We start from the raw sequence: 12357 nt of genomic DNA on the forward strand, positions 1-12357 counted from the left end.
AATGACTGGAACGAATTGCAAAAATCACTGAAAATGGTGACTCATATCTCCTTCACTAACTTTAAGCATCAATTGTCAGAGCAGCTTACAGATCATTGCACCTGTACATAGCCCATCTGTAAATAGCCCACCCAACTACCTCATCCCTATATTGTTTTGTTTTTCCCCCTTTGCATCCCAGTATCTCTACTTGCACATTCATATTCTGCACATCTATCACTCGTGGTTAATTGCTAAATTGTAATTATTTCGCCGCTATGGCCTATTTTTTGCCTTGCCTCCGTAATCTCACTTTATTTGCACACACTGTATATAGACTTTTCTATTGTGTTATTGACTGTACATTTATTTATTCCATGTGTAACTTTGTGTTGTTGTTTGTGTCACACTGCTTTGCTTTATCTTGGCCAGGTCGCAGTTGTAAATGAGAACTTGTTCTCATCTAGCCTACCTGGTTAAATAAAGGTGAAAAAAAATCCCTTTGTTTTATATAATCACACATGCCCCATGTATTTCCCTTTGCATTTTGTACATTTTGTACACTTGGTACAGTTAAAATTAAATGATCTGATTTTCATTTTCGGTGAAGCCAAAGGACAATTATTGCCCGGACAATATAGTTTCTATTTTGTATACTTTATTTAATATGAGAGATGAGTTAGGACAAATATTTGATTACTTTATTAGTCCATCAAAGTGGAAAATGTGTCTTTAGTACTGTATAGGGAGGAGCACAGTGTCAGCCTCAGTGCTGCCCCTGGAGATATGTAGAGGTTAACTAAGTGCATTGCTCTAGAACAACAGTAGGAAGTGGTGCCAGGGATCTGAAACCAGCAGCCTTCTGATTACTGATCCGTTTCTCTAACCTAACACCATCTCAAATTGAAATAAGTGTTTGACACTTTGAATTGTGGTTGTTTGTCTGGAAGAGGATAGGCCATTGTTGAACTGGGTGTCTGCAATCAAATATTTATCAACAGAATTTCAAAAAGGAATGAAAACAAGAATGTGGTATATATGCATAGCCTATTGCCAACTTTATTTTGGTTAAAATAAAATAAAAATTGAATAAGAATCTGAAACTATTTCTCCTACGTTTAGCAGACTACTTTGCAGGAAAGTGAACAAGTTGAACATAAATAGAAAAGTAATCTAGGCAGTAAAGAGATGGTAGTAAAGAGTCATTCATCTTCTCCTGCGTCGTGACCTTGTGACCTGGGTCGCCTCCGGGGTCACGCACTCTGTCCTCTGGCAGCCACATTTATTGATGTCGATGTAGGAATGGTTGAACTTTGACCCGTCTGGGCAGATCATCTCTACTTCCTTCTTGGTGGTGGATTCTTCCCGACAGCAGGTACAAGAGCGCTCCATCATGTTGGCCTCAAGAGAATACCTGAAAACAGAAAGGAGAGGCGATGTCATTATGTGGAAGTACTGATGGTAGCAGTTGTAATTATATAACATTGGCTGCATTTACACAGGCTTCCTAATTCTGATCTTTTGACCAATCAGATGAGCTCTTTTGACAGTAATTGGGAAAAATATCAGAATTGGGCTGCCTTTGTAAACACAGCCATTGTAACATAACATATTACTGAAAATATAATTTGTAGTTTGCATTTAGACAGGCAGCCCAATTCTGTTTTATTGGGAGGAATAATGTGTTAGTGTTCCTGAAATATTTCAGGAATGATCAAAATACTCACATGACATAGGTGACACAGGATCCACCGCATGTTGTCACTTCCACCTTGTTTGCAGACTTGCAGCCATTGCTGTCCACGTACACTTTGCTCTTTGTCACGTTGCATGGCTTAGTTATTGGAATACCTGCACACAAAAGTGACACAAAACTTTCAAACGAATTAACGTTAATCATCCTGAGGACCATGGCAATAGCTAAAACACTTTTCCCAATGCCTGATAAAGGGCAAGAAAGATTTACAAATGTCTATCAAAAAGGATGGTGTTAAAAAGACACTCACAGACACGGCAGCAACCATCTGGAGCAATGACTTCAGTTCCCTTAAAAACAAGAAAATGGAAGAAAAAACAAGAACATTTTTAAGTCACTGACGTAACGTTTACCAAACTGTCTCCACATGTTTTTCAGTTCAGTGTTCTTGCATTGTTCACTTTAAGCAACAGGTGTTAATAACCTCACATAAATACACAGTAGGTATACTATATTAAGCAACAGGCCTTAGTCTGAGTGACTGGGCATGTTTAAACTTTATTTCACGAATATGATTTTGCACATTGTCCAGTTGTTTTTAAATGGGCCAGTTTCCCAGACCCAGATAATTTGCCAGATGGTTATTGTAACTCACGGGTACGCAGTCTTCTGGGTAGAAGTCAGGGCACACAGTCTTAGCCTCGATTGGGATGAGTTGGTCCATAATCTTTACGCACTCATACTTGAGACACTTGTCTCCAGATGGTATCCAGACGGAACCAGGCTGTAGAGGTGAGAATATGAACGATATCAACAGGAGATTCTTCAAATTATATAGGATATACTGTATCATTGCTAAGATAGTTATTTTGCATAACACTTTATTACTACAGTAAAATGACATGTTGTTTTTAAATTATCAAGTGAAATAGGACGGATATGTTTTACGAATTGTAAAAATAAAAATACAATTTGTGAATCTGTGAGAGATAACTAATGCAGCTTGATGCTATTTTACCTGAATAGTGTGTGTGGTGTTATCTGGCAGCATAACCACACAGCTTGTCTGTACACACTTCCCACAACACTGCCCAGGAACGGCTTGATGATCATAGCCCTGAAAGGAAGAAGACAGACCAGAGAGGAGAAAACCTTTATGATGTGGACATGATCTCTCTTATACCAATGTGTGATCCTGGTAACTCACTAGTAATTACACTTATCCAGTAGTAGCCCAATAGTGGACACGGAGGAATCAGTGTTATTATAATATTTTGACATGGATAAGAACTCACATTACACTAAGTATGTTGAATTACATAATGAGGTCAAAGGGTGTCGATGTGTCAATGGAGATCACTTACCTGCTGGCAGTGAGTGTCACATTCAGTAGGATGACACTCAATGATATGTAGATGGGTTTGCGCATCCACACTGTCACCACACACACAATTCTTACACTTGTCCCCAGGAACATTGGCACCAGGCTGGAATGAGAAAATACAATATTTCTATGGAAAATCTATGAATTGAGACACTTTTTTTGTCCTATCTAATCTCATACATGGATTGACCAAAAAATATTGTTGGCACCCTGATAGAGGCCTCTACTTGCTTAAAGGAGGTATTTGCTTAGTTTAACTTGTTTCTTAATTAATGTATGCAAGTAAAATAACGTTGTCCTCTTTTATTAAGTTGATCATTTAGAAGTGGTGGGACTGGCAAAAATGAAAATAGCATAGAATGCATTCTCACCTGATATTCAGTGTTGTTAAACACACAGACATCCTTTGGCACTGTGGGGCAAAGAACATGGATAATCATTTAATACTGCAACTAACATGTTGGGATTTCTAGGATATGCACAAATACTGTACACGCACACTCAAGCACATGCAGACGCAAACTCACTGCATTGATAAGTTAGGCAGCAGACTCCCATAGTTGCCTCTGTCTCGAATCCGACTGGGCAAGTTATCTTGGAAGTAGAGCATCGTGTGACATCACACTCTGTTTGGAAAGAAAAAACGATTGTTTTAAAAACTTTGCGAATGGCCACAGTGGTTGGATATATTAGGTAATCACCAAAAATGTTAATGTTTTTACCGAGATGTTAAAAAGCCCACATATAAAGCACATTGTCCAAACAAGTCACTCACCACATTTGTCCTTTTTACAACAGTCAACGGTTTCTACGACCTTAATTTGGCCCTCCTGGTCACAGGTGAGAGGAGGCTGATGTTGGCATGCCACAGGCTGGCACTGGATTTCCAGACTGTACGGGTCACACACACACTTCTGGCAGTTGCTCACCCAGGTCTCATTAGCCTGCAATGAGGAACAATTTAAGTACACTAAGGTTTGTATGGACACTACCAGTGCAAAGTTCAATCATTCAGTGTGTGGAATTATAAATTACTGAAGCGCTTTGAGGTTCTATGAAAGCGCTATAGAATTGTAATACATTATTATTATTATAATTATTATTATTGCATACATTACTATACATGATTGTCAAAAGTGAAATACAAGCCACATTACCCTTTTTTTTTCAATTTTCGCCTAAATTACATACTCAAATCTAACTGCCTGTAGCTCAGGCCCTGAAGCAAGGATATGCATATTTTTGGTACCATTTGAAAGGAAACAATTTGAAGTTTGTGGAAATGTGAATTGAATGTAGGAGAATATAACACAATAGATCTGGTAGAAGAAAATATAAATAAAAAAACAACAATTTTTTTCTACCACCATCTTTGTGAGTGAAAGATCACTGTTCTAGCCATCACCCTGGTTGTAACTCTAATAGTGTCCACAAGATGGCAGCAGTGTTTTTGCAAAGTTACAGATGGAAAACTTGAAGTATGAGGGAACTACAATACTTTTAGTGTGAAGTCCCCAGGTACATTTGGGCAAAACGCGAAGGAGACATTCACATTCATATAAAGAAATTCTGCAAGAATATCATCAAATCTGTCTACTTGGACTTTGATTTAGCTTTCCAAGTATTAGTAGCAATATTATAAGTTCAACATTTGCAAAACAACCAGTTTTCATAACTTCATAAGTCTGAAAATCCTTAAAATTGTTGTCAAAAATGAAAAGGCATGCTGTCGTAAAAGGTTAGTAGCAACAGTTTACGACATATACATGGTTTCCGGATACTCCCGTTAAGCCCAGCTCATTGGATATCTAGCTAGCTTTGTTTGACCACGATTGGTGCTTATTTGACAAAGATACAGTCGTTCAAGTGATGGCGGCCCGAGTCATCGGCGTGCCATGAAGGCGTCGCTCTCTGACCAAATATGGTGTTCTATAGGATATACTACACCCCTAATGATATAGTGAAGTCGTGTTACCTTCTAGGATCTCTGAGGAATACATACGAATGTGATTTGACTCGTTGAAACAACGTTTAAGGTGAGATTTTCACAGACTCCTTTCTTTGCAAATTGAACGAGTGGAAATACAAAATAGATTGTGCATGCTATATGAACCTTTTTAGGATATGAAAAATTATTTTATTTAACAAAACGACACTTCATGTTATCTCTGGGACCATTTGGATGGCAAATCAGAGCAAGATTTTAGAATGTAAGTATACATTTTACCTTCAGAGGTGAATTTATCAAACCTATCACGGTGAAAAGTGTTTTGTTGTTAGGAGCTCTCCTAAAACAACTGCATGGCATTTTTTGGCAGTAATGGCTACTGTAAATTGGACAATGCAGTTATATTAACAAGAATTTAATAAGACACTATGTATAAGACACTTCTATTTACCGACGTTTGTTGTTTCTCTAAAATCTGCGATCTTGACATAACGCGCTGCATGATGTACAACTGTCCCGTTGATGGGACGCCGATCCTTAAGTTAATGTGTATATCAGAAATGAATAGTTTCTCTTCCCTGCTTAAACCTGTGAGTGAAATTCAAACACAATTTTACCTCTTTCCATTCTCCATTTGGCAATGGGCAAATATCTGATGAACCAAAGAGAAAAAAAGACATTAAAAAAACTAAGTAATTGAAATACATTCCACAACTTCATTTTGATAATGCATTTTATATGCCGGAAGCACTTAATAAAATCAATATCAATCAAAATTAACCAAAACCCGCACAATTGAAGTATCTGTGAAAAATGCTGTGGATATTTTTTGTTTGTTATACAAAAAGCTAAACCAGCTTTCAAAAGACCACTACAGTAGCAACTAACAATTAAAACACTTTGTGCTTCCCAAAGTGAAGGTCAGCAGGATGTAGGGTTACTATCACAGCACCATACTGTAAGTCACCACACCCTCATTATACAATGCTGTTATTTGACCATTCTTACCACAGCTGGGGATACAGTAGTTTGAGCTGGAACTCATAAGAGTGGTCCCAGGGGGACAATAACATCCCTCCAATTGTATATCTCCCATGACACTGAACTCATTTTGAGTCTGGATGAATTTGAAATTGTACCTGCAGAGATATTTAAAAGAAGTTTCAATAGCTGAAAGACTTTCCCCATCATTATACCCATCCACTGAACAACAACAGCATTATACATACCAGGCATTACAGGTTGGTTCAACTTGTGGACCGCAGGCATTATAAACCTTGGGTTTCTCACATGTGAAGTCTGTAGCGGGTGAGATAAAAAGGTTAATAACCAATAAGCTACATCATAGAGAGGCTATCTGAGCTTTATGGTCTTGAGGAGTTACTTACCACATTGTCCATTTGTATAATTTCTCCACTCAATACAGACTCCTGCTTGTGCACATGCATCACCATAGGTCTGCAAGCTGGTGCAGCCAATGGTAACATCATCCATATAACACGCATCAAAGATACATGCCACAAGGAATGGCTCGTAGGGGATTATCTTATGGCAACTCTCAAAGACCCTTGAAAAGATGTCACGCTTCAGTTAGAGTAGATACTTAAATATGATAATTCACTTTGTTTTGTCATCAGGCTTTGTCAAATGATTGCCGTGTTTTAGTATGTCAAGTTATTGTTTTCACTGAGATGATTCTGATTGAGAGGTTATCAATAATACAGAGGAGATTTATTGTGAATACTAATTGCTACTTACTTGCTTTGAATGAGATGACAAATGGGTGGATCGCAGCCTGGTGGTTGTGTTGGTGTCGGCTCTGGTGGTGGTGGTGTGCACTGACTGTTATTGTGGTCAGCAACATGCCATTGGTGTGCCATGTCTGGACAAGATGAATCGATAGTCCCATTTGGCAAGCGGCAGTCATCTGTCCGGTTGTTGTCACATGTACCTGAATAAGATTGAAAACTATTGTTAGACAATGAGACATCATGGGGTAATCATTGTAACAGAGTGACGGTAAAACACCTGTACTCACCACACTGTCCCTCAGTATTGCCACTGAACTTGTCCCAGGGCAGGTATATGCTAAACATAAGACCAGTGAAAGACACCTTGGCATTAATTGCTGGTATGACTAAAAGAGTCTCAATTCCGTTGTCTGTGATGCGGAAGTCCTTGGTCTCATATGCTGGGATGATGCGTTGCTGGTTTACATAAATCTAGTACAAAAATATTAAGAGATGGACAAAATGGTTACAATAATTCAATATTTGTATACCCAATAGTATTCTAGAACTGTATCCTATATCTAATACATAAAGGAAGTATATAAATCTTAAATGGAAGCTAATCAATATCTAAGCTAATCAAAAGCTAATCCCTCTTAAATGAAAAACGACTGAAAATGTCTTGAACATACAGTATTTGAGATATTTTAATTACCAGACTTGTGAAAACTCCATCAACGTCCTTCTTGGTCATGAATATCTCGTAAGATTGATAATAAATTGTCAGAGACTGAGGACAGGAAAGTCCATCTGGGGCATCTGGGGCATCACAATAGTAATTGTCGATTACAACACTGAAGTTGTACTTTGGCAGGATTTCTTTGACCAAGACATAAGAACAATTTCCTTGGAAGCCATAGTATGTTCCATCAAAGGTGACATAGTGAGGGTCTCCCCAACCATAGCAGATACCTTTGTAAGAAGAGAATGATTAGCATTTAAAAGGACACGGATGTGGAATGTTTTATGCAAAATTAATGGTGCTGTGCTGAACGTTTTCCAATGTTAGACATTCATATACATTTACTGCTGGTAATTATTAGATAAACATAAACAAGTCAAAGAGAAAGAATAATTTCTAAAGTGGATTTTGTGACATATTTGCATACTTGCATATTTGGGGGGGGGGGGGGGGGGGGGGTTAAACTTACATTGACACTCATAGTGGAAACAGCATCCAGATTCGTCATACACTTTGATTGGAGGATAGTTATTTTCACATGCTATAGGCTTCGGAGTCTCACAATGTACATTCCTTTCCCGTTGGCGCATGTTCCGTTGGTGCACTGGTTATGTATCCAGCTGTCACCATTCTACAAATACAGAAAAATATTAGATCTACAGGAAATGTCTTTAAAATCATTCAATTATTTTTGTAATATAATCATCCCTTTGTAAATAATAATTCCTATGGAATGTTTCAACAAAAGTTATTATCTATAGCAGAGTAAATACCTGTCTTGGAGGATGGTCATGGCCACAGTTTTTCTCAGATGGATATGTGGTACTGTTGTTGTTGGGGACTGTGAAGTGGTTGGTGTAGTAGGAGTAACTGGGGTAGTTGGTGTACCACATCTGGTCAAAAGTGTTTCTACTTTACAAGTCTTGTTGCAGAGACCAATGTAGCACCATCCATCATGGTCAGAGACATTGTAGACAATTGAGCCTGAAAGTAATATGAGGTGTAATCATTAAGCAAGTTTCCAAATTAACATGTAAAATTACATATAAATTGAACATCACTAACAGCTGAAATAATAGTACAAAAGGTTTAAAACTTGGAAAGGTGAAAAGTAAAACTTACCAATGAGGAAATCAGTATGATTGAAATGGCAAGAATAACAATGATGGGGTAATGTGGTTGGAATCGATGGTTTCGTTGTTCCACCAGTTATTACAGCAAAAGTTGTAGAAATAATAGTTGTGGTGGGTGGCAGAGTTGTTGTTGTAGGTGGAACTGTTGACGTTAAGGTTGTAGTAGTGGGTGTAGGAGTACTGGTGCGAGGAACTGTTGTCGTTGTGGTGGTTGGGATGTGTGTTGTGGTTCCACATTGACAACATTTCACTCGAATCTCGTAATCAAAGCACTTTTGCTGAAGACCTTGCTTATTGTTTTGACAAATCAGTCCAACGGATGGATTGCAAGTTACGTCTTGGCCAAGCTGAGAGATCTGAAGTCCAGGGTATTGTTTTGCTCTACATTCAACTGCCTCTGGAGCTGAGCAAATGTGATAACCAGCAGCAATGATGTTCTTAATGGATTCATTATCTCCACCTTCAGAGCCTGACGTTGGCTGACCAAGGTTGATCCAGTCTGACCACACACAACTTTCTTCACCACTGCACTGGGTAGTTGATTCTTCTGCTGAGCTTGGTGTAGGAGTAGAGGTTGGAGTTGTAGTACTGGTGGAAGGCAGAGTTGTTGTTTTTGTTGTAGATGGAGCTGTTGATGTTAAGATTGTAGTAGAGGGTGTAGGAGTAGTGGTGGGAGGAATTGTTGTTGTTGTTGTTGTTGTTGTGGTTGTGGTAGTTGGGATGTGTGTTGTGGTTCCACATTGACAACATTTTACTCGGATCTCATAATCAAAGCACTTTTGCTGAAGACCTTGTATATTGTTTTGACAAATCAGTCCAACAGATGGATTGCAAGTCACGTCTTGGCCAAGCTGAGAGATCTGAAGTCCAGGGTATTGTTTTGCTCTACATTCAACTGCCTCTGTAGCTGAGCAAATGTGATAACCAGCAGCAATGATGTTCTTAATGGATTCATTATCCACCTTCAGAGCCAGACGTTGGCTCACCAAGGTTGATCCAGTCTGACCACACACATTTTTCTTCACCACTGCATTGGGTAGGTGTTACTCCTGTTGAGGTTGATGTAGGAGTAGTGGTTGGAGTTGTTCTAGGGCTGGGGGTCTGAGTTGTTGTTTTTGTTGTAGCTGGAGCTGTTGATTTTGAGGTTGTAGTAGTGGGTGTAGGAGTAGTGACGTGAGGAACTGTTGTCGTTGTGGTGGTTGGGATGTGTGTTGTTGTTCCACATTGACAACATTTCACTCGAATCTCGTAATCGAAGCACTTTTGCTGAAGACCTTGCATATTGTTTTGACAAATCAGTCCAACGGATGGATTGCAGGTCACGTCTTGGCCAAGCTGAGAGATCTGAAGTCCAGGGTATTGTTTTGCTCTACATTCAACTGCCTCTGGAGCTGAGCAAATGTGATAACCAGCAGCAATAATGTTCTTAATGGATTCATTATCTCCACCTTCAGAGCCAGATGTTGGCTGACCAAGGTTGATCCAGTCTGACCACACACATTTTTCTTCACCACTGCATTGGGTAGGTGTTACTCCTGTTGAGGTTGATGTAGGAGTAGTGGTTGGAGTTGTTCTAGGGCTGGGAGTCTGAGTCGTTGTTTTTGTTGTAGGTGGAGCTGTCGATGTTGAGGTTGTAGTAGTGGGTGTAGGAGTAGTGATGTGAGGAACTGTTGTTGTTGTGGTGGTTGGGATGTGTGTTGTTGTTCCACATTGACAACATTTCACTCGAATCTCGTAATCAAAGCACTTTTGCTGAAGACCTTGCTTATTGTTTTGACAAATCAGTCCAACGGATGGATTGCAAGTCACGTCTTGGCCAAGCTGAGAGATCTGAAGTCCAGGGTATTGTTTTGCTCTACATTCAACTGCCTCTGGAGCTGAGCAAATGTGATAACCAGCAGCAATGATGTTCTTAATGGATTCATTATCTCCACCTTCAGAGCCAGACGTTGGCTGACCAAGGTTGATCCAGTCTGACCACACACATTTTTCTTCACCACTGCATTGGGTAGGTGTTACTCCTGTTGAGGTTGATGTAGGAGTTGTGGTTGGAGTTGTTCTAGGGCTGGGAGTCTGAGTCGTTGTTTTTGTTGTAGGTGGAGCTGTTGATTTTGAGGTTGTAGTAGTGGGTGTAGGAGTAGTGACGTGAGGAACTGTTGTCGTTGTGGTGGTTGGGATGTGTGTTGTTGTTCCACATTGACAACATTTCACTCGAATCTCGTAATCGAAGCACTTTTGCTGAAGACCTTGCATATTGTTTTGACAAATCAGTCCAACGGATGGATTGCAGGTCACGTCTTGGCCAAGCTGAGAGATCTGAAGTCCAGGGTATTGTTTTGCTCTACATTCAACTGCCTCTGGAGCTGAGCAAATGTGATAACCAGCAGCAATGATGTTCTTAATGGATTCATTATCTCCACCTTCAGAGCCAGACGTTGGCTCACCAAGGTTGATCCAGTCTGACCACACACATTTTTCTTCACCACTGCATTGGGTAGGTGTTACTCCTGTTGAGGTTGATGTAGGAGTAGTGGTTGGAGTTGTTCTAGGGCTGGGGGTCTGAGTTGTTGTTTTTGTTGTAGCTGGAGCTGTTGATTTTGAGGTTGTAGTAGTGGGTGTAGGAGTAGTGACGTGAGGAACTGTTGTCGTTGTGGTGGTTGGGATGTGTGTTGTTGTTCCACATTGACAACATTTCACTCGAATCTCGTAATCGAAGCACTTTTGCTGAAGACCTTGCATATTGTTTTGACATATCAGTCCAACGGATGGATTGCAAGTCACGTCTTGGCCAAGCTGAGAGATCTGAAGTCCAGGGTATTGTTTTGCTCTACATTCAACTGCCTCTGGAGCTGAGCAAATGTGATAACCAGCAGCAATGATGTTCTTAATGGATTCATTATCTCCACCTTCAGAGCCAGACGTTGGCTGACCAAGGTTGATCCAGTCTGACCACACACATTTTTCTTCACCACTGCATTGGGTAGGTGTTACTCCTGTTGAGGTTGATAAAGGAGTAGTGGTTGGAGTTGTACTAGGGCTGGGGGTATGAGTTGTTGTTTTTGTTGTAGGTGGAGCTGTTGATTTTGAGGTTGTAGTAGTGGGTGTAGGAGTAGTGACGTGAGGAACTGTTGTCGTTGTGGTGGTTGGGATGTGTGTTGTTGTTCCACATTGACAACATTTCACTCGAATCTCGTAATCGAAGCACTTTTGCTGAAGACCTTGCATATTGTTTTGACAAATCAGTCCAACGGATGGATTGCAGGTCACGTCTTGGCCAAGCTGAGAGATCTGAAGTCCAGGGTATTGTTTTGCTCTACATTCAACTGCCTCTGGAGCTGAGCAAATGTGATAACCAGCAGCAATAATGTTCTTAATGGATTCATTATCTCCACCTTCAGAGCCAGATGTTGGCTGACCAAGGTTGATCCAGTCTGACCACACACATTTTTCTTCACCACTGCATTGGGTAGGTGTTACTCCTGTTGAGGTTGATAAAGGAGTAGTGGTTGGAGTTGTACTAGGGCTGGGGGTCTGAGTTGTTGTTTTTGTTGTAGGTGGAGCTGTTGATTTTGAGGTTGTAGTAGTGGGTGTAGGAGTAGTGACGTGAGGAACTGTTGTCGTTGTGGTGGTTGGGATGTGTGTTGTTGTTCCACATTGATAACATTTCACTCGAATCTCGTAATCGAAGCACTTTTGCTGAAGACCTTGTATATTGTTTTGACAAATCAGTCCAACAGATGGATTG

The 12357-nt window shown here is 40.0% G+C and overlaps 1 protein-coding gene across 1 annotated transcript; it reads right to left on the reverse strand.

Annotated features, from left to right (window-relative positions):
- Positions 1-1185: 1185 nt before the first annotated feature.
- On the reverse strand, positions 1186-8069 carry LOC120024838 (intestinal mucin-like protein). The gene is made up of 10 exons (XM_038969160.1): positions 7949-8069; positions 7453-7709; positions 7046-7229; positions 6851-6958; positions 3040-3109; positions 2735-2792; positions 2331-2459; positions 1986-2025; positions 1707-1830; positions 1186-1393 (listed from the first exon to the last, which is right to left on the reverse strand). Exons 1-10 carry the CDS (start codon positions 8067-8069, stop codon positions 1186-1188), a joined length of 1299 nt encoding a protein of 432 aa, XP_038825088.1.
- Between the last annotated feature and the right edge of the window lie 4288 nt (positions 8070-12357).

Source organism: Salvelinus namaycush, chromosome 30, assembly GCF_016432855.1.
Source record: "Salvelinus namaycush isolate Seneca chromosome 30, SaNama_1.0, whole genome shotgun sequence".
Taxonomy (NCBI): Eukaryota; Metazoa; Chordata; class Actinopteri; order Salmoniformes; family Salmonidae; genus Salvelinus; species Salvelinus namaycush.